Here is a 23002-nt window from a genome sequence, read left to right as displayed (position 1 = left end):
TTGTTAAGTGAATATATAAAACTGCATATCTTTTTTCACAAGCTTTTTATTTAATCAAAATATGTATCATTCGCTTCAATACACTTTTACCTTTAAAGCATAGATGCTTGTCTTTAGAAAAATTCTGATCTTTAGAATCAATAAATTCAGATATCGAATTTTTTTCATTTTTATACATTTTGGCCCGTGAAAACTGTTTCAAATATTTAAGAAATGAAAGTCAGTTGGCGAGAGATCCGGTGAATAGGTTGGGTGCTGTAAAACTTCTTATTTCAATTAATTTAATTTCGCAATTGTTCTGTACAATGTATGCGGCCGTTTTGTGTGTCCGGCCGTCATGTGTTTTGGGTCTTCCTCGCGGTTCCTTTTGTAGTGATAAATCACCAGACAGAAATTGTTTAAACTGACGCTGCACGTTTCGATCTTTAACCGTATTCTCCTCAAACGCCTGGTTTATGTCGAGTGCAGTTTTTGTAGCATTGTTACCAGGTTTATGCGCATACAAAAAAATTACAAGAATATCGGTGAAATTCGTATCTGTTCGAAATTCAAAACAAAAAACCAAAAGGAACACCTATGAGAAAAGCACCTTTGTTGAAATGTGGCTGGAGGTAGACAATACGACAAAGGAGGCAGTGCCAAAAATAAAAGCATGACTAAAACAGGAAGAGAAATATTTGTATGTAACAAAAATCCGACATTTCATATGCACCAACCTAATACCTGCAGGTTAGTCCAGTCATGACATTAAATTATTTAATCGAAAAAATCCAGTAATATTTTCTCAAGCCATTGTTTCATCCCAGGCTGACGGATGAATTATACTAATGGAGACGAAGGGAGGGAGAGAGATGCTCACAAAGAGATCCACCATCAGAGATAGGAGCTGTGAGATAATGCAAGTTTGAAACAGGTGCCTCCTAGGGGCTGTTAAGTTACATTGACGGAGCTCTGCTAAATAATTGGCCCCTAACCTGCCCGCTATAGACCAGTCGCTCCTGCGTCTAATTGCTTCTGTCTTGGTCCTCTCCGTCTTCTGATTGTGCAGTGGCTGTCCGGGTATCTTTGCTCACTTGAAGGGATTGCTTCTGACTCTTCATCACAAGTACAACGAATAATAGAATCTTTCCTGAACACTTCATTATGTTTCTTAGATACATATATAATAATATTTTCTCCATAAATAAATGACTGGAATGGTTTAAAATTTAAATGAAATTAAACCCATATCAAACTTTGAAGTTTTTTGTTTCAAGACATGTAAAATTCAAAAATCAAATAAATTAAACCCTAGCGTTAACGATTTTTCTTCAAAACTTTCGGGTTGATTCTTTTAACAATCGGCAATGAAATCACTAGACAATAGTCCTGGAAACTCGAAATCATCATCTGCTTTTTCGGTTGAAATGACAATTCGGTGTTTAATACGGCAAAATATGAAGGTTAACGAAAGAAAAACATAAGTGTTTCGGGACCATTTTCTCAAAAGCTTTGTCTCATAAACTGAGGTCTATTCGAAAAATAACGAAATTCGCTTTAAAAAAATTATCTTATATCGGAAAATTGTCAGCTAAGATAAATTATATAAAACCTGTAGTATTATAAGGGCAGTGGTAGCAGCGTGGCAACGCGCCTTTCTACCAACCCTAACGTTGCGAGTTCGATCCCGGCCGCATCTGGATTTTTACAAGCATAAAATTATTCAAAACTCACTCGCAGCCTCCCCCCGGTCATTTTTGGGGCCCGTTAGCCAATGGGTTGCACTCACAGAAAATAGTCATGGTAGTGACGTATACACCCTACGAAAAACCAAGTCAAGAAACGCGCGATGTATTAGGAAATACGAGGACTTAGTCCCCCATGGTCTCTCGCCCATATAATAATAACGTAATATGGGTAACCAAGTTTTAAAAGGAATTTGGGCAAATTGACATGGAAACCAATTGATTTTTCTAGTAGTTTTTGTTGTAACTCTGAAATTAGCCATCTCCTGGAATATTCTAGGTACTCATTAGTGGTTTGCAATAAATAAATTACCCAGTGACCATATCACTGGAAATTATGGACTGCGCTCCTATACGGTGCACCCTGGTTTATCCACCTTAACGATGGTGCCAAGTTCAAAATTCTATACTGCGGAAAACCCTCAGGACAACAGCTGGAAAGAAAGAGAAACCACCGACTCTTCGAAAATCACTGAATGTCCTAACGGTCCCGGACTTCAACAGGAGTAAATTCCTGGACTCGTTGAAATATCGCTCTAACCCTCCATTCCAGCTCCATTGCAACCAGCGCCCATTCTAGTGTGGTGGCAACAGGAAACATTATAGCCATTTGAGCAGGATTAATCTGAACATATTGTAAATAGTCGTAGATTTAGGCCTAATTTCCAAGTGCATTAACTCCTACTAGTGGTATGCCCCAATACCATTAAATATCACGTAGTTTAACTCAAGTTATAAAGTCAAACACTCATTCACTAAATTCCTGTTTTAAAATGTAACCAACTTTTAGATAAAAACAAAACCCCCACTACACAAGCTCTGTTAAATACAAAACTTATATTTCAAATAGGGGCTTTGGAGAACAAAAATTTTCAATAGTTCCATAGTCGAGAATTCTAGATTTTTTTAATGAAACAATAGAATTTATTTTTTTTTAAATACAAATTTGATCCTTTTTTTTTTCTCAACTTTATTCTTTTCAAAATCTTCCAACGTTTCAACCCTCAGGTCATTCTCAAGGATACCTTTATTTTGATGTCATTTTCTTTTTTTAAAATCTTAAAAATGCCGACTAATTGCCTTTGTCCCATATAACTTTTTCTATATAATTCCTTTTTAAATTTAAAGTTTTAAGGTTGCAAATGTAAATGAAAGAAAGAAGAGAAGTGGATTGTAAAAGTTTTAAATTTAAGAAGGAATTATACAGAAAATGTTATATGGGACAAAGGCAATTAGCCGGCATTTTTAAGATTTTAAATGACATAATGAATATTTTATAATGAAATTGACATCAAAATAAAGGTATCCTTGATAATGACCTGAGGGTCAAAACGTTAGAAGGTTTTGAAAAGAATAAAGTTGAGAAAAAAAGGATCAAATTTGTTTTTAAATAAACTAAACCACTCTCAAACAAGAATATATTAATACAAATTAATCTAATAGAATTTAAGTTCATAAAGGTATAGTCTAGAACCTACCTGGCCACGTGGACTCTGAATGAATATTCTCAACGTGGCAATCAGAAGAAAAATATTAAAAACACAATGCCTATATTTTAGACAAAATTAGTACATAACAACAAAAAATTAAGGTTTAATAATTGCAATCCGCCAATAATAATTAGTGGAAAAAATAGATAATGTATTCAATTGTTTTGGTTTATAAGATTTCTTCTTAGTATTTTATTTCTAATTTATAAATTTTTCTTAGCGAAAGCAAGAGTCTAAGTGAGAAAGAAAATAATTAAACTATATAAATTGGAATGAATTATTTAAACGAAGAAACAAACAAATACTTAGCCAACAAAATCATAAGAACTACTCTGGAATGAAGTTGTGATATGAATAGGTATAATATTATCATAAAGTATTTATTATGCTGTTAATATGTGTAATAATTCTATCAACGTTCCACCCAGTACATCCAGTTTATAGTCTTTTTTTTATTTATTTTATAATTTTAGACTAATAATTTACAAGTTACACTTTCTTCAATTATGTACCTGTACTGTAATATTATTTTTTTAAAAAAATTTACTCCGATGAAAACATTCAGTGAAAATCTTCAGCGAGTCTATTTGAACTAATTAACTTAGGGAACTAACTGAACTAGGAACTAACTGAATTAACTTGGGGTCTATTTGAACTATTTAATTGAAAAAAATTAAAATTGTTTCTACGTTAAATTTTTAATGTAGGTAAGCAAAAAAATCCGCTAGTAAAAGAAGTTCTTACGAAAATTACTAATCGAAAGTTAATCTAAGTACATTAGATAAGCTGGGTTCATTGAATAAAGAATTACTTAATGAATCTGTAGTTTCAGGTTCTATTTTGTTGCTGCTTTTGAATGAAATCATTTATTTTGCTCATATTTTCTTTTAAAGGTCCCTTCTCTTCAATAAATGATGTGTTCAGGAGATAAAAGTACTACAATTCCGTTCCTTTGTTAAATAAAATGAATGAATAATTGTTTAGAAACCATTCAATAAACATTGCTAGATGTCATTGATAACTCAAATCCGAAAAAAAAATGTCTTTGATGGTTTTCCATGCACTCTTAATATATGTTATTATCTTTTGATGATAAAATTTGAAATATAGGTATATTAAAAATAGAATCAAAACCATAATTTAGGTTCTTTTTATCCATAATTTAGGTTCTTTTTATCCATAATTTAGGTTTTTACTCCATGACTAATTGTCCTGCAGATGTTATTTTCACAATCTGTACAAACTGTTATTTAATGCTCTTCCTTTTATTTATTTGTTGTCTCTCGATTTAGGTGGCTTCAGTAAATCTTCAGCTATTTTTTTTTTTGCGGGCGTAAAGCAGTAATACATTGCTGTTGGATGAATAATTTGTATTTATTATTCTTTCTTATCTACGTGTTACACGACTCATCTGTTTTTCACATGGCAATTATTTAAATGATTACTCTATTTTTATTTCAAGCCCAGAACCGAAATTCATCTCCAGAGCACTCCTAGCGATATTTCTCTAGTCTTCTTCGCTTTTGATGAGAGTTCTCCTATTATTTTGTATGGTTGTTAAATAAATTCAATAGACCAACAAAAACAAAATACTAGACTAACCAAAAAACGAACGAAAACGGCTTTAAATTGGCTGACAAATTTGAAATTTTTTTTCCGATTTTCGGATTTGTTTTACCAATATATATTTGTAACTTCCGCGTGGTATAATTTCTAATCATGGTGAAGCTATGACGTTCGTTTGAATGTTAATCGACGACACTCGTAGTTGATATTCTGTATCAACACTAGGGGTTTTGCAGTTGAAGTTGTAAATCTAAATCAGATAATAGTAAAAAATTACCGCAGCTGAATATATTTTTGCTGGTACAAGTAAAGAAAAACACAAGACAAGATATAATAATCGTATAAGGCTGAAAAGAGTAGCCCAAACCGAATCCGATCATATCCGAAAAGTGAAAAAATGGGTTTGAACAAATGGGCGAATACAGTACTTTTGCAAGTCTAAGCCAAAGCGTATAAACATAATTTTGTCAACTACTGATCACCAATATAAATGCTAAGATATATAAGAACGGCGTGATTGATGTGCAGGTTTTAGCGACCTGAGAACTGTGGGCGTCGTTGATTCGAATAAAAAAAAAAAATGGACTTTTTTCATTTTGTAGCGGTCCCACAGAATGAAAGACTGGCTCCCCACCATGGTTAGAATAGATTGGTCACCTGTAGATAACCCTCCCTCCTTGAATGTCAGAAATGACCCGGAATAGGGTCATAAAAAACATAATCTTAAAAGTTTTGTATTATATTATCGTTGTTTGATATAGTTAATACAATTTTCTCTTTCATATGAGGAAAATATGGTCAGGAGGAAGGGGGCGTAAACACGAATAAGTAAAGTTTATTTATTTTTGCCGACGTTTCGACCCGAATTTGAAGCCTTTATCAGGGCTGAAAACAAAAAAACGAGATTATATCCTTGAATAAGGCATTAAAAATTTGGAAAAATATACGATAATAAATTAATTAGAACAAATAATACCAACAAAAGATAAAATATAATATTGTGGAGGTTAGCAAAATATTAACAAATTATAAAAAAGCTATTAAAAATCTGACAATGCTCATGTAAATGTAGAAATAAAATTAATGAAACGTGCGGGAGAAAATTTTAATAATCGGAAATCGAAATTGTTAAGTAATGAATTAAAATATATAAATAGTGAAAAAAAATTTAAATTAACGAAGTGAAATGTGCGAAAGAAAACAATAAAAATCCTACAATGGACAACTAAGAAAACGAAATATATACATAAAAGTGATAACACATTAACAAACTAGCTTTAATTTAGATGATGATTTTTGAGATATAATACATTTTTATAAAAAGTGTATCACGGGAATTTTTGAACATAAACAGGTCTACTTTACAGAAATTTTAGTATACTTTAAATGATATTCAAACATATGGATAAATAGTTATATATAATTAGTCATTTATAAACATATGAAAAAATAGTTTTTTTTTTAATGTTCAGGAACAAAAGCCATTTTTACTGTCCCTAAATATAATTGGTAGACTCCTAAATTTTGACAAGTAATTATACTTAGTTTTAATCAAATAATAAAAAATTGGGGTGAAATAACTGACTTTTCCCTCTGCTTACGACAAATAAGAACATATTCACTAATAAATAACTCCTTATAACATCAACGTATTCTGAATATATATTCGATCATATATATTCACATAAGCATATGTAAATATGTATGAATACTAGAATGTATACTTAAATATACTGCTGACGTGCATTAATTTATATCGGTATCTCACTATATTTTCCATTGGACTATTTTTCTACTCTAAGACTCTCTTTTTACTGTCACCAACAAATCAATAGAATACTCATCAGCTCTGCAACGATATATTTCTCACTGCGACAGTATTTTTCTTTGCTTCCCCCTTTTCATTTGCCTGTCTGAAAAAGTTCTTATCTGCTGTTCGACAGATGACTGGAGCTCCAGTTACATCTATTATGTTTGCGAAAATGATATTTCCTCCTTCAGTTACATTATTCTACCTATCATTACAATTCAGCTATCAATTATAAACAATTTTCATGCATACAAATAACTTTTGCATAGTTTTGAACCGTAGCAATTTCATCGAAACAACATTGGTCTATCTCTCTATTATCTTGGAGATATTAATGTTAGGGAATCAGTTTGGGAGAAAAAAATCATTTTTCTTATACATAAATTGGAAAACATAAAACCAAAAAAAAAATATATATATAAATAAGTGTAAATAAGTATATGATATTTAAATACTAAAAGGACTTCGTAACTGCTAATGATAAGGTATGATGATTATGATCTAAAGATTTTTTAGAAATAACTGTAAAGATTGAAATTGGATACCTACCAAATATGCGTACTGTTTCCAATTGAGAGAATACTTCTGCCCTTCTATGACGAAACTAATCGGAGGTAACTCACATCTTGTTTCACAATCAACCTTAAAAAATAATTAAAAAATTGTTTTATTTTTAAATTAATTTTTTATTATTTATTGATAAATATTACAATCTGCCACAACTTTAGGCAATAAGTAATAGCTATAAATGATACATTCATACCAAAATAAAAATAAAAAGTTATATATTAATAAAAACTCTACATGTATATTAGCATAAAGATAAATAAAATGAATATCAATCTATGTACATAAAGAAAAAAGGATAAAATAAAATTAGTAAAATTAAAAAAAACAATATTCCCAATTACACAATATTAACACTCTTGACCTGAGGTTTCTCGAGCCTACCCCATCACCCACGTATGTGGGGGTAGAGCAGGGCCCTTCGAGATCCCAGCGCCTTCTCACCGTATCGCTGGTTGTGTTTATTTATTATGATAAATAAGTAACCTTTTAAACTGACTAACCAACCAACCTAATTTTGATAAAACTTTGACATTGGTTTCATTAGCTTTGTCTAAAAAAACGTGATATCTTGAAACTAGAATTTGATCATTATTAATTATATATTGTTTCCTGGGTACCAGATCTTATAAGTGATAAGATATAACAAATGAAAACAATTATAAGGAGTGTGTGCACAACTAATCTGAAGAGTGTTAGAACAGTAAAGATGTTGTGTTTCACCCACACAAACATTTCTTTTACACAGTAAATGAAAGGAACTATCTCAGGAGGTGGTAAACAAGTTGTATCAGTCAGATTATCAAAATTATTTTTAACTTATTCTTTCCTTAAATATTAATCCCTTGCTTTACTATTCAAATCTAATAGTGCATGCTATAAACCACAACAATTTGGAAATAAGATTTGAGACATGTTTATCTTCATCACGGTTAGCACATCATACCTTTGACACGGCTTCTTTATGTTTCGACCGATGGACTTACAACGCCTCAGATACGTCATTGTTAGCTTAGAGATTGAGGCTTGAAACCACTTGAGGCTGAGGTGGAGGAAGGAGACACTCACCATTTTCAAATCATATCCAGTGCTAGTTTTCTCCGATTGGGGATGAGAAGAAGGAGGGTGATAGGGTGACTTTTCTTTCGGTGTCAACCTTGACCTTACTATGGATTCATGTTGTATATGTTTATCAGGAAAATCATTTATACTCTTGTTGAAGTAAGATTGTAAATACAAAACACACCAAACCTAGCTTAGAAATAGTCATACCTTTGGGTAAAGGAAGAACAGTTAAAAAAAAATTAGTAGTAAGTTAAAATGGATATAGTGTATTTTAATTCCTAGGTACAGATATATAAAATACACTGTTCGGTGTTAAATCAGGGTTGGTTAGAAGTAAAGTAAAATTTCATCATAAGTTTATTCTAAGAATCAAGCGTGCAAGAATCGAATCCTTATATAACGACACCTATTACATTAGTTTATGAATATGTTACTACGAACACAACGTGTTCATTCCAGTATTAGGACTGATCAAAGAGGCAAGATTACGAATCGAAATTATAAAATTAAACAAAACTGCTTGTTTGATAGCAGAATAATTGTATGGAAATGATATACAAAGTTTAAAAAAGTATTAACTAATTAAATAAACAAAATATTAGTAGAATACCTCTAGGCCTAATTTAAGATTCATCAATTGCAGAACTACTACAACGTCATCGGGTGGACCAACAATGAGGGAGGTTCCTGTGTCGATGAAAGCGTTGATCCCATTTGTGTAGTTCAGTGCCAGAGTTTCTCCAACCCAAACGCTGAAAAAAAAAAATGTAAATTTTATGCATTGTCATAATTCTTGGCGGACCCCTTGATGAAATTTCCATAACCCATCTTGGGCCCTATCAGTGCTTGTTTTTATATTTTTAACGTGGTAATTCTATCAGCTCTTAATGAAAAAAAAAAAGAAAACTATCAGTATCTTCAGGTAGATTACTATTTTTTTTTTTGTAAACAGTAATAGTATTTCAAAAAAGATTGCTAAAAAAGTCGTTATAACTGTATCTCAATAAGGTGTAAAGAAGTACTCATAATTAAAGAGTGTACTCCTTTATTTACGAATAGTAACCGACAAAATAGCAATATTTACCAGCTTTACATCGCATGATAAAGAAAGAAGGACAAAGGAGATGGAGGTTTACTAAGTGACTCAGTTAATATCTGGAAGGATGTGTATGTTCGAGAGTTTTGATAAAGTACGAATAGAAGAATTTCCTCCAATCTGATTGTGATAAAAATATTCTAATATGTTATAAGACTATAATGACTTCGAAAGAACTATAATATCCACTCATATTTGGCTAGTGTCATGGCATGGTAATCTATTAAAATCAATAAAGCACCAATGAACGTAAAAAGGTTAGATTTTTTTTAAATTATGTAATATGCCATTCTGAATTTTATTTTTATAAAATGGAAACATTGATCAAACAGTTCATTCACACGATATTTAGAAGTATACAAATTAAATGATAAAAAAATAACAAATAGAAGATAACAAAAAATAATAAGAAAAAAGTTGGTCGTTTTGATGTTTAGGAACAATACATCTAGATAATTAGCGCCCGATCGATGAATTAATATTGCTTGGTATAACTATTAAATTAAATAAAAGTGAATATAAAAAATTACATTTTTCATTAATTTGTTAGGTTATATTATATAATATTATGTAATCATATTAAAACAAAGAATAATATCATTTATGGTTTATCATTTTTAATAATTTTAAATTTTAAAAAAATTAAGAATACCCCCTTGAAATTTGAGGTTAATCAAAACGTAATTTAATAAGTAATTAAATTCTCAACTAGACAAAAACAAATAATCAGGATCGAAACATTATTAGCTCTGAACTTCCAACAGTATAACAATGTTTTTTTTAAGGAACTTGTAGATGTTCTAATGGAAAATGTTTCACTTTTTTTTATGTTTTCAAATAACTTGAAAACGATACATTTTTTCGATAATTTATTACGAACCAGACTTTAGATAATTAAATTAGTCAACGGAAATCTCAATTGGACGATATTAGCAAAGATGCAGATAACTTGTGTATTGAACTTACACATAAGATACTTGCAACTTACATATACTAGATATTTTAATTAATTGTTATTTAGAGATATAATAAACCCTTTTGTTATTATTTTTAGTGTTTATTTTCCTTGTTTATGAAATTAGGAACTTGGAGGCATGCCATATTGGCAAGAGCTGTTTGTGATACTCCCAAAATTTTTCCTCAGCAGAATTATATGCCTTGTTTTTTTTGTTTTTTTACTGTCCAGTGAATGGATTCCATATTTTCGCCGTGTAGTGATCTGGTAGGGGGATTAGCAATGACATCACAGAATCAATTTCCTTGTTTTTCCACACAAGACATAGTACTAGAGAGATTTCAATTATTACCTACCTCTTAATTAATTGAGACCCTCAAAATCATTTATATAATAATAAATCATTGATTAAATTGTTTTACAATTTTTCTTGAGTATATAGAAGTTAATTTAACCTATTTACCTATCGATACGCAGCGACCACATATACGTCGTCGTCGTGTTGTGCATGACAAGTGTTTCTTGTTTGTAAAGCAGCGTATTCGTTCCGCCGAACGTGATTTCTCCGTATCCCCTATCTGTCCTATTTAAAGAAAAATAACATTGAATCATGCAAACTTTCAGATTATTATCACCAAATTTTAGATTAGAGAACTTACCTGTCCAGATAGATAGAGAAAATATTGCAGGGAAGCTGCTGCATCAGAGGATTGACTACAGACGGCGGAAACTCTTTGTACACTTGACATCTGGCGCCTGAACATGGTGCAAGTCCTAGTATTCCATCGTACTTGGACCACAAGGAGTCCATGATGGGTGTGGATGTAGCCTCCGCAAATTGTACTCGAGCTGACAAATCTCCAATCTGAACAATAAATCGTTTTTAATTAGATGATTTAAACCAAACTTAATAGTTTCAAAATTTAGTAATATTTTGGGTACTATAAGTAATTACTCTGATTACTATTCTACGATTAAAGGTAAGGAATATGGGAATTTAGCGAAAATCAGGTGCATTAATATTAGTGTCTTATTTAAATTACATAACATCTCTCCCTGCTAAGTCCAATATTTATTGTTGTTCATTACAGCCGAAATGCGTAGGTCGGTGTGAATGGTCTCGTTTGAAACGTAGAGTGGTGGGTTCGTTGTCAGTCTTAACAATTGTGATGTTTAGATAATAAATTTGAACTAAGTAGGGTGAGACCTTATGCAATGCAAGTGAAACATAAGAAGACCTGCCAATGTTTGAGCCAGGTTCCAATAGGTTATGATTTAATTAACGAGTTCTGAATAAAGAACATTTAACAGGGGAAACATTTTCACTAAACCCAAATAGGTAATATTGAACATCTTTTAGTCATAGGACAAAAATTAATTATTGGGAACTTACTTTTGAGTAAAATAAACGCCTCTAGGAATTAGAAAAAAAAAATATTACGAATATTTAAAAATAATCATGAGGAATTGACTAAACGAGATAGAATGACATGTGTAATTGTATAAATATTATATTGTTTGTTATACAGTCTATTTTATAAGGTTTGTCCAAACATAACCAAATCTCAGGACGAAATGGGTGATAAGAAAACGGAGTGCTGCCTAGAATAGTAGTATAATTTATTCAAAATAGGAAACAGGCATAATCAGTATTGTTCGTGATAAGTAGTGTGAAACCTGATTTTGTTGGTTTAGGTTACGGCGGGAGCACTAGCTATCGATACGTAAAAAGGGATTTTGGGGATGTCACTAATGAATATCATATTTTAAAGATTAGTATTATTATATAATAGTTTGAATTACTGTTTATGATGACTGTTTATTATTAAAATTTTTATTTTTGAATTTAAAAAGTTAATAATACTTTTGCTAATAACATTATCATGTCTACATTTTACTCTGGCAAAACCAAAGATTCGATATAAAATAAATCAAATGTAATTAACTTTTTCTTTGAGAAGTAATGTTGACAACATTTAACTATACTAGGGACCTAAATGTTATTACGACTTATTATGACAGTTATTTATGGTCTAAATCCAACTTTGCAATTATAATAACAATAAATTATATAGTTATATTTTTTAATATCACACTAAAACTAAACAACCTTTAAAATAGCAAATATAAAATTACAGGTTATTCAGTTTCATTTTTTGCAAAAATGTTCAAGCTGACAAATTTTCTTGAACACGAAGCGTTAACTTAAACACGTTAGTTTTTAAACTGTATCTTTTCCTTCTTACTACCCAGTTTTATTTACAAAATAACCTTTTTACAATTTTTTTTATCCACACATAACTGCTAACAGAAATTCGTCCAAATATACGAAGTGCTATTGTATAGTTAGTTCATATTTATTATTTAAATGTTTGTGTAGTAAAAATATGTGATGTCAGGACACTTGCACATGCGCGCAAAAGTGGGGGTTCATTTCCGCATTATTTCATTATTAATACATAATTTCCCTGTTTACCTGATTGCATTTAAAAAAAAATACAATTTTTCTTTTTCATTTATTATCTCAACGGAGCGGATTGTTAGTATAAAACTTTTTGGTAATACCAACAATGCAAAAATTATGCTACAACACATTAATTATTAATTTGTATTTTTACTGCTTAAAAAAAAAAAATAAGACTGAAAATAAAATTAAATGTATTACCTTGACGCTAATTTTTCATCTAATTGAAAATTCATATATTTACAAAAAGTTCTTCAATTATTGATATCATGCGTTTGGTCGTAAAACAACGTAACCAATAAAATAATAACTTTTATAATTTTAAAATATATGTCAATTACAATGATTTACATTCATTACATAATAGTAGTGCCAAAAACACTTGAATTAATAATAAAGTTTCAGATACTGTCTTTTACGAACGAAGGTCTCTTATTTAATACCAAAACAATCAGTATATATTTGATATATTGATACATTCTACTTAACTATCAATAAGATGTATTTTCATATAACTTGAATATAAAGTTGAATTGAAGTTAATAAAACAACTATATATATATATATAGACGTTTCGCCACTTACTTATTTTGCGTAGTCAGGCCAATTGTTTATTGCATTATTCTTGCTATGATACAACTAACTCTGGGTTGATCCCGTACTAAGGATAGTACTAAACACTGATCCTTTTTTTTTTTTAGCTAATAACTTGCTAACTCTAATTATAATTTTTTTATCAATTCTAAGTAACTATATGGGTAAACTTAAAAAAAAAAAATTACATATATATATATTCTGATGAAAAAGATTTATAGATAATCATTATAATTTCTTTTAGTCACTTTGTCACTATAAACTTGTCATGTTGTGATTTTCTGATATCCGTGAATTTTAAAACCAATATAGTTTCATTGTGAATTTCTTCGACATTAAATATTTTTTGTTTTGAGAATTAATGAAATCATTAAGCAGTGTACTTTAGTAGTTTATAAGTGTTCCTCTGACTCGTAAAGGGGTTTGATTGCCAACTGTGGTAGAAGCCTCTTTAAATATTGATTAACCCTCTCAAGAGACACAGGAAGCTACTCGAGTTCTTTGTTTTCTTGGAATTTTAAGATTTGAATAGGATTACTCAAGTTCTTTTTTAATACTTTACAGTTGAGACGACAAATTATTTTTTCAGCATGAAAAAATAAATTATTTCATAACCGTGAATGTGAATTAAAAAATCAGGAATTTTTCGATATATAAAATATTGACTAAAATATTCATGTATAACCTTTACACTTTCTTGAGACTGGTTAATTTTTTTTTAATAAAATTTATTTTATCCAATTTTAGTCTCGAAACAATTTAAATTTCTTTATAAGTCCGACGTTTCAGCCAATTCGGCTTCCTCAAGGACAATCTTAATTTAATTTTAGAACCACTTCAATTTTAAAAAGTTTATGCAGGCTATTCTGGCCAGGTCATTAATTTCAGTCCACAATTGCCCTATTTTGTCAATTTTTCATATTAAATTAAAATTTTAATCACAGTTAATTTTCACTATTTTGATTCATCACAACATTTCTAATAATAACTGTGATTAAAACTTTTAATTTTTAATTTGATATGAAGAATTGACAAAATAGAGTAATAGTGGTCTGAAATTAATGACCTGGGCAGAATAGCCGGCATAAAGTTTGTTAAAATTGATGTGGTTCTGAAATTGTATCTAGATTGTCCTTCAGGATGGGCGAATTGGCGGAAATGTCGGACTTATAAAGAATTTTTAATTGTTTTGAGACTAAAATTTATTTTATTTAAATAAAATATTCATGTTCAGTCAAGCTTGTTCGACTAAAGAACACTACTAATGTTGATAAGATAAATTACATGTAACTTGAAAGTCATGTTGAACATGACAGAGATTATGATAATTGCTGCCTGCACTGTACACATGTTTTGGAATGCAGTGGACTCAAATTTTATTTAAATTAAAGTTAAGACATTTCGCTTAAGTTCAAGAATAAAAAATTTTTTTTCAGTAAACTGTAATTCAAACTAACACTTTATAATTATAATTATTTTTTAACTACCTCAAGCTCCGCAAATCTAAGTTAAAAACCTTAAACTGGCGTGGAAATATGAAGTATATTGATGTTTAGTTTAGTATTCCCTATTGTGCCAACTATAGTATTAACAGAGCGCCAACCTTTAATCAGGCCTTATATCTTCTAAGGAATGCCCAGTCATCGAATATTAAAATCTATTTTTCTTTAAAGGCATCTTACCGACAATATATCCTGGCTGATGTATCCCCTCATGTATCCTGATACATAACTTATTTCAATCCTACGTCCATCAGGACTATATGTTGAGGAAGCTGAATGGCGGTAAGTTTTATGGAACCCTGAAACATTTGGCAAATATAAATATATAAGCTTTATAATTTTTTCATGTGCGTTTTATTCCCTTCTATGTATTACTATTGGTTGCGGGACTGCTATGTGTTAAAAAAAGAAATTAAGGGATTTCCATAACTGTCAGAAAAGAAATTATTTAATAAGTATTACGTTTTCAGTCATCACAAAATGAACAAAACGTGATTTTATTCAGATCGTTTTGCACGGTCACACGTACAATAGTACAACTATACTGCCGAAAGTACGTCATGAATATGGCTAATTTTATAGTGAACTGTTCTTCTACCTACAGCAGGGTATGCACCACCACGAAGACCATCCTGACCCTGAATAAACCCAAAGACTGGGAGATCCAGTATCGAAAATAACTCGAACTAAGTCCCCAGGTGTTCCAAGTCTGATGTAGCCGTAGTAGTATACCTAAGAAAAAATTATACGATATTACTACATTCATATGATGTTATATATTATACATAATTAAATTTTATAGCAGAAAACTAAATTATTTTATATTCATGTACTGTAGTTTTTTTATGATACTTAGATGTTTTGGGGTTATGTTCTCATTTTCAAAATTTTAAAAACAATCATTGTAACTAACTTCATGCAAGGCAATAATGCTCTATACTATAACGTCAGGGCTAGTCTGAAATTTCCTGGAAAGACTAAATAAATTAGCCAGATGCAATAAACTGACCTCGATGTGGACCTCAGGACATGAGGGAATAGAAGGAAATGAGATGGCAGACACCCTAGCAAGGAAGGGATCAGAAATGATGCGAATTACCTCTGAGACATATTTCAACATATCTGGAAGAGCAATCAGGAAGGTAGTAGACTCCTGGAAACATAAAGAGAAGGAAACATACTGGACATTGAAACCAGGTATGAAGCAACCTCTTTATTGAAATCGAAGGAAAAGGCACAATTTTACCTTGACCTTACTAGAAATGAATTGAGGATGATAACTCCTCAAGGGACTCTGCCCTTTAAAATGTCATCTTAAGAAGATGAAGTTGGTGTAGGATTCCACCTGTCATCTATGTTTGGAAGACCAAGAAAAGGCACAGCACATTCTGTGCGAATGTGAAGCCCTTGTCTTCCGAAGACTGGGATTCTGGACTTTCAGTGTAATAATAATAATAGCTAAAACTACAACAATATTTACAACCCATTACTTAATACTAATGTACAAACCTAATTATTTTACTATTAATGTTTATACAACTTTTATCAATGACCAAATAAAAATTATGATATTATTATAAAGTCTGTGCCAAGAATCGGACTACTATTATTATAGTGGAATAGTTTCTCTAATTTTGGACTTTGTCATCTTTAAGTTCATGTAAAATATTTACTAACAGATCTATAGTTAAAATATAATGTATTATTTACATTTCTATAGTTTCTTATAATCTGCGGAACACCAACGCTTCTTAAAAGGTTGACATGTCCGTATGGTTTGATTTTCTCTCTCTTTAGAGCAATCTCTTGACGGCTCAGCTGTATCCTGGAAAAAATATTTAAAGTTATATGCATAAGAGTTATATGTATAAGAGTTTATTCCTGTGGATTGAAGCTCTTGAAATAAGTAATCAAAGTTAAGTAACATCAAGTATGGCCGATTATTATGACGAAAAGTCATACTCTTCTCTTCTCCATCCTTCCCCACGTATTTGTGAAGTCCATGCGCCTAAAAGGGATAACTCATACAGAACGGGCTAGAAGTGATGATCATTGAGCTTGTGATATTTCAGAATGTTTAATCTCAACCCGGGAGGTTGGTACAAGGGCGGTCTGGTCTGGGAAAAGAATACTTAGTGAGCCTGTTGACTCCGGACAGCCTGGTACATCTAAACTAAGTTGTTAAAGTACTTCCCGAAATAGCCCTAAAGGAAACTGATTATGGAACTGTAGGTATTCTGAATCAACCGTGAAAATTTTAATCTGTATCAACCTGACGTTTATTGAACCCTTCAAGACTATTTGTGCTTTTTCACACAATAATGTTATATAGGAGACCATGTTGGATGGTAAAAGGTTTTATGGTATATAGTACAAATTGATTACACGCCTTAATTTCGTTTAATAATGATAATTTTTTTTTCTTAAAATATCAGATGAGTCAGATTACTGTTTTTTTTTAATAGTATGGTAGACGATCACCACACTGCCAGTTCTGTTCTAACGCTGTTAAACGACACTCGGAGAACATCTTAGCTGTCTAGAATGGGACATGGCCTACGTGTTAGATCTGTACAAGGTCTTTCGTAACTTATGGCTCACTCTGTGGCAGACGGTTAAAACGCCATGCATGTTTTATCTGTCTTCTCTGTTTAGCAATATTTCTCTCTGACTCAGTATCATCTGTGCCATTAAACGATAAAAGTATTCGTAAGAAAGAAGAAACCAAGGAAAAGCTATATTTGTTCCCTTTGGTTATGTCTTAAAATTCAAATTAAACGATTTCAGTGAAATACGTTCATATTTTGTTTCATAAACTTCTTAAAATATCATGTAATCTCCAGGTCAAAAGTATCACAACTCTTTGAAATATGTGAATTTTACAAAAAAAAAATCCTATTTTTTCATAATAAAGGAAGGTCCTAAAGTCTATAATAAACATTTTTAAACTGGAAATAAACACGTTTTATTAAAATAAATTACAATATTTCTTCCAATAAACAACAAAATTAGAAAAATTACTTTTTAAAATTTTTCTTTTTACTATTTTACCTTTTAAATTTTTAATTAAAATTTAATAAGGCGTATTGCCGCGCTTGGCTTCAATGACTGCTTCCACAAGTCTTAGCATACTTGTTCAAAAAGATTTTGAAGAAAATACTGCGGTATACTGTCCCACTCCTCCAATACAGCTAGCTGCCTTTAGCATTTCAAGGGTAGTAGTGAATCTTGTGACCGAACCTTTCTTTTGAGATAATCTCAAACATGCTCGATTGGGTTAAGGTCTGGACCTCTTGCTGGTCAATCAATGGTGTGGATATTTGGGGTGTTCACGTACTCAGAAACACATCTTGCCTTGTGAGGACGGGAATTATCATGCATGAACAATATAAAAGGCACTATATGATCTTGATGAATCATTTGTACATACATACTTCAAAGCATTCATGCCCCTCATTAAATTGGCACTAACCTAGTAGGCCTCCCAAGATATGTCGCACCAGAACATGATAGAACACCTCCCCCACCCCACAGTGGCTTAGTTTTTAACGTGCAACACTGACTGTGCCGTTCTCCAGGCCTTTTCACGGCTTTCTGATCTGCCAAGGGCCACTCTCGTCTCATCAGTGAATTAAACTTTTTTCCATTCCTCCACAGTCCAAGATTGGAGTTCTCTTGCAAATCTCAATCTTTTTTACGCGGTATTATGCGGTGAGAAGAGAATCTTTCACTGGCCTTATTGAGCAGAGGTTTGACTCCCTCAGTCTTCTGATGAACATTGACTCCGAGATTGATATTCCTCGAAGACCAGTGATCAAGTTTTTAATGGAAGAAGCTGTATAATTACGCTTCCGAAGTGCTAACATTTTAATTAAGCGGTCATTTATGGGATTAGTAATCCGGGGAGACAAAGACGTTGGTCGACTCGAATGACTGCCAGTCTCCCTGTAACTTTGTATGGTCCTTAAAACGGAAAAATAGTGAATCCCAATGCGATTAGCGATGTAACGCAATGATTTGCCTTCTTCGAAGAGAATTCATTGCTTAAACGATTCATGTACTAAAGATTCACTATAAAGATAAAGATATTCACTATACTAAAAATAAAAGAGAGAACCGATTTGAGATAAAGGAAAAATAAACATGGACTAAAAGAACATGGAATTAAGCAAAATTCCATCATTTGTTGGTAAACAGTAAATAACAATGATTTGTCTAATCCCTAATGTCTCTCATTAAATTGATAATATTACTATAAATATAAAAAAAAATTGGATTGAGGTCAAAACCAAAAAAATCTCGAGATGCACTACTTTTGACGGGGAGTGTATTTGTTTACTTAAATTTTTCGGTAATATTTTATGGTTCTACATTTCGAAGAAAATAATCATGATATCAGTTTTTATTATCTTTTGAAGGTTTTTAGCAAACAGAGTAGTATTTCGAAAAAATAAAATAAACATGTTGCACAGTGAATGTTACACAGTATTATCTGTTTCGGAGCTATAAGAGATAGAACAAAACCTCCATATTTGCTTTAGTAATCATAATATTAATTGGTGCCATCTCCAACTTCTAAGCCCCTCTTTCTTTCTCTCTCTTCATTAACTTCAATTAATGTTCCTTTATTACTTCTTTATTTTATTTAAAGTTTCTTTCATAGTATTTTACACTCCATTTCATTCTGAATTGATATTTTTAACGTTTCAATTTCAGAGAAATGCAAATATTTTTTTAAACTAAAACATTGATTGGTACCAAAAAAAAAAATAAGACACCTTGAAATGAGCTGATATAAAAAGAGAGATTGAGCAGGTGAGAAAAATACTACAAAAAGTATTTTTCGTTTTTCGTAAGGCGATTACAAAACAATTTGATGTTAAATTTCTTTTTACATTATAATAAACCTTATTCTATATCCTCTCGTTCACTAAATCACTAAGATAACTATAGATGAAAGAATAACTTTCAAAAGTATGATATCTATTTTTTTTTTTTGTGGTGTTTCTTTCAGGAATAAATTTTTTTCCAACAATAATAAATAATCCTCTATGTTGGGAAACGTTAATGATTCTGGGTGTGAAAATTATTTTTAAGTGATATATATTGTTGAATAAACATCAAAATCTCTCATTGTTTTTGTTGTTGTTTTAATTTATTTACAATAAACCATCATTCGTATTCATAAGTGCAGTAAGTTTATTATTATTTAGAAAATAAACATTCCGTTAATTTTATAATCGTTGATCGAGAATCAGTTGTTCTTTATCAAATACTTCGGACATGATCATATACATGTATAAATTTAAATCCGTAGTCTTAATCTTTTTAGCTCTTAATGGAGCAAAGAGTCGTTACGAATTTCCCCACTGATCTCCATCAGTTGTTAAATTTTTCACCTCTCTTAATTGCAGTCCTGACTGGTTAACTTCTCACCATTGATCTATTCCATTTGTTCCTGAGTAGTTCTTGCTTCCAAGGGTGGGTTCCAGGCATTGTCATGCGTCCTTAAACTGTGACTAATCCACTTCCATATACTTTTTTTGATTAGTTCCTCTATTGGCTTGAGGTTAGTCCTCTATCTCAATTCCTCACTGGAAATTATTTCAGGCCAGTAGATGAGAAGTATTCTTCTCAAGCATTTATTAGCAAATGGTTGGAGCTTATTCATTTCTTTTAGTGACATTTCAAGTATCTGTTGCATACAGAAACAGAGACCGACTGAGAAGTTGTTTGTTTTAAATAGACGCAGTTTTGTATCCAAAGGGAAGCTCTTGGGTTTTCAAACTTTGCACAATTTGACAAATGATCATTTTGTTTTGATTATAATATTCTTTGTATTATCTGTTCCTTCGCCTTCACTGACCATACTCCCACAACAGATGAATGAATTCATTACTTCTATAGGCTCATCTTGTTCTATCTATAACCTATAAAAGTGTGGGACTATTAAAATAGGATCTTTTGATTTCCGACATCTTACAAAAACACTGTAAGGTCAAAATAATGAAGTTTTAATATTTGAATGTAGATTAATATGTAGAGAAGATGGTCGGAAGTGCGTTCAGCAAAGATAAATAATAGGCAAAAATTATTTGATTTGTGCCAAAGTTTTGAACTGAATTTCTAGCCCTTTATCAGGGCTGAAAAACAAAACTAGATAACAACACTGATTCAGGGGAACATAAAAATAAAAATAAAATAATATCAAATAAGCTCGGAAATATACATAACATTTATACTAATAGAAGATAAAATATAATATTGCAGAGATAAGAATTGTATCAAAACACAGACAGTGTCAAGTAAATAAAAAAGAAATAATTAAAAGTATGGAAGAAAATATAAATGATGAGTAATTAAAATAAGCATAATTATTTATATTATTTTAAACATTTCATTTTTAATAACTTTTTTTACTATTTATTTTACATAATTATTACCTCTACAATGTTATATTTTATCTTATATTAGAATCAACAACTACTACTTAATTTATTTTTATGTATATTTCCAAGTTTGTTATTATATTCTTTTTATTTTTATTTTTCGCTTACCGTTGTTGTCCCCTTTTTTCTAGCCCTGATGAAGGCCTGAAAATCAGGTCGAAACGACGGCACAAATTAAATAAATTATGTTTATTTGTGTATCTTTGCTGGCCGCACCCCGAATCATCTTCTCATTAAATTCTAGGAAGTAGGTAGTGCAGAGTGTTTACTCAAACTTAAATAGAATATTTCTTGCTATTATACCATGTGGAAGACGGTAGACAGAATCATAATATGATAGAATTTTATGTAGCAAACTGGAAAACAAGAAAAATATTTTATTACTTTTTTTCATAGTACTTATTATATTTTTTCGTACAAGTACATTCTTTCTCATGTAAAATTTATTACGAGTTTTAAGCATCAATGGTATATGTATACTCTAACGTGACTTTCCTTTACTTTCAAAAACAACAATGTTATTTGAAGTTAAAAAGAAATTTGATGCGTATTTTTTTTAAAAAAATAATTCTAAAGGTTGAATGGAATAAAAAATAAATAAATTGTAACTATCAACAGATTGTATCATCGCTAAACTGCAATGCAATATTTACCTCACTTGGGCCTCGGATAAAGCTGCAAGCGACAACGCCACTATCACAAATGACACTAACTTATTCATTGTGGCCACTGTAAGCTGTCATCGTGTCCCCTATATTTTGTAATTCGAGATTAGATAAGAGAATTTTATCTTACATCGTAAACCAATTCGTTGGAAATCGTGAAATTCGTGGTGCTCTTTCTCACTGTTTACCGATGACATCGATAGGTATTTCAGGACATGATGTCAAGAATACCATCGATTATGTTGCATCAATTGGTAACTGATCGATTTTATTCCGATGAATGAATGATATAAATCTCGAATGCTTTGGATGCCCGCGTACGTTTGCATTCTATTGAAAGGTTCCCTTAGCACAGGCTCGCGTGTTGTGTTATCTTAAGCAAATAGTGTTGCCTGGTTTTACCACCCCTGATTTATACCCTGTCTGAGCGTGGTGAGTCCGCTTGGAGGGTCTTCAGCTAAATCCAGTAATCCCCTGGCCAATAACCACATTAATACCACAACATACTAAAATTTATATATGTCCGTTTTAAACTTAGTATTTTGAAAAAAAAAATGTTCCGAAAAAACATTTAACATTATTATGTTTGGATCGCGCGGTTGCCTCAACCTATAATCATAAAAGTAGCACCAGAAAACATTTAATATTTAGTATAATTTTGGTTATATATTTTTTTCCAGAAATATAGATTCAATTCATGGTTGTTTGAACACATCTTCATTCCTGGTTAAAGTTCTTTATCCTGAAGGAACGCAATTAGCGTTTTATTGTCATTAGCCGAGCAAAGAATACTTTTAATGTGTACATTATCAGGTTACTTTTTAGAATAAATATCAATAGTCGTCAATAACAAAACAATGAACATATTTTATTCTTTTAATGAATAAATAACACATAAAAATGATAGACATAAGTGAAATGTAAATATTACAGTGTAAAATATTAGAGTTGTGGAGACTATACAATTTTTAAGCTAGATAAGTACTATCTACTAAGTACTACATCTCAAGTGATACAATTAATAATTTAATTAACAACTACTAAAATAAAAATAA

General features: G+C 31.0%; 2 protein-coding genes across 3 annotated transcripts in view; one reads left to right on the top strand and one right to left on the bottom strand.

Moving 5' to 3' along the window:
- Nucleotides 1–22042, bottom strand: part of LOC106682325 (cathepsin D) — a 42089-nt gene extending 20047 nt beyond the window's left edge. For both annotated transcript variants that reach the window (XM_067052964.1, XM_014423119.3), the window contains exons 1-8: nucleotides 21936–22042; nucleotides 16544–16658; nucleotides 15436–15565; nucleotides 15014–15132; nucleotides 10933–11138; nucleotides 10737–10856; nucleotides 8833–8974; nucleotides 7140–7232 (exon numbers count right to left, since the gene is read on the bottom strand). In XM_067052964.1, the coding sequence (XP_066909065.1) occupies nucleotides 7140–7232; nucleotides 8833–8974; nucleotides 10737–10856; nucleotides 10933–11138; nucleotides 15014–15132; nucleotides 15436–15565; nucleotides 16544–16658; nucleotides 21936–22003 (993 nt within the window). In that variant the 5' untranslated portion in view covers nucleotides 22004–22042. The remainder of the gene's footprint in view (nucleotides 1–7139; nucleotides 7233–8832; nucleotides 8975–10736; nucleotides 10857–10932; nucleotides 11139–15013; nucleotides 15133–15435; nucleotides 15566–16543; nucleotides 16659–21935) is intronic.
- The window catches only part of LOC106682328 (RNA-binding protein Raly), a gene marked incomplete at its 5' end in the record, with an annotated part of 423435 nt that overhangs the window by 168021 nt on the left and 232412 nt on the right, over nucleotides 1–23002 (top strand).

Source organism: Halyomorpha halys, unplaced genomic scaffold (assembly GCF_000696795.3).
Source record: "Halyomorpha halys isolate HHAL.00 unplaced genomic scaffold, Hhal_1.1 Scaffold23.1, whole genome shotgun sequence".
NCBI lineage: Eukaryota > Metazoa > Arthropoda > Insecta > Hemiptera > Pentatomidae > Halyomorpha > Halyomorpha halys.
This window is presented reverse-complemented; position numbering and strand designations above follow the sequence as displayed.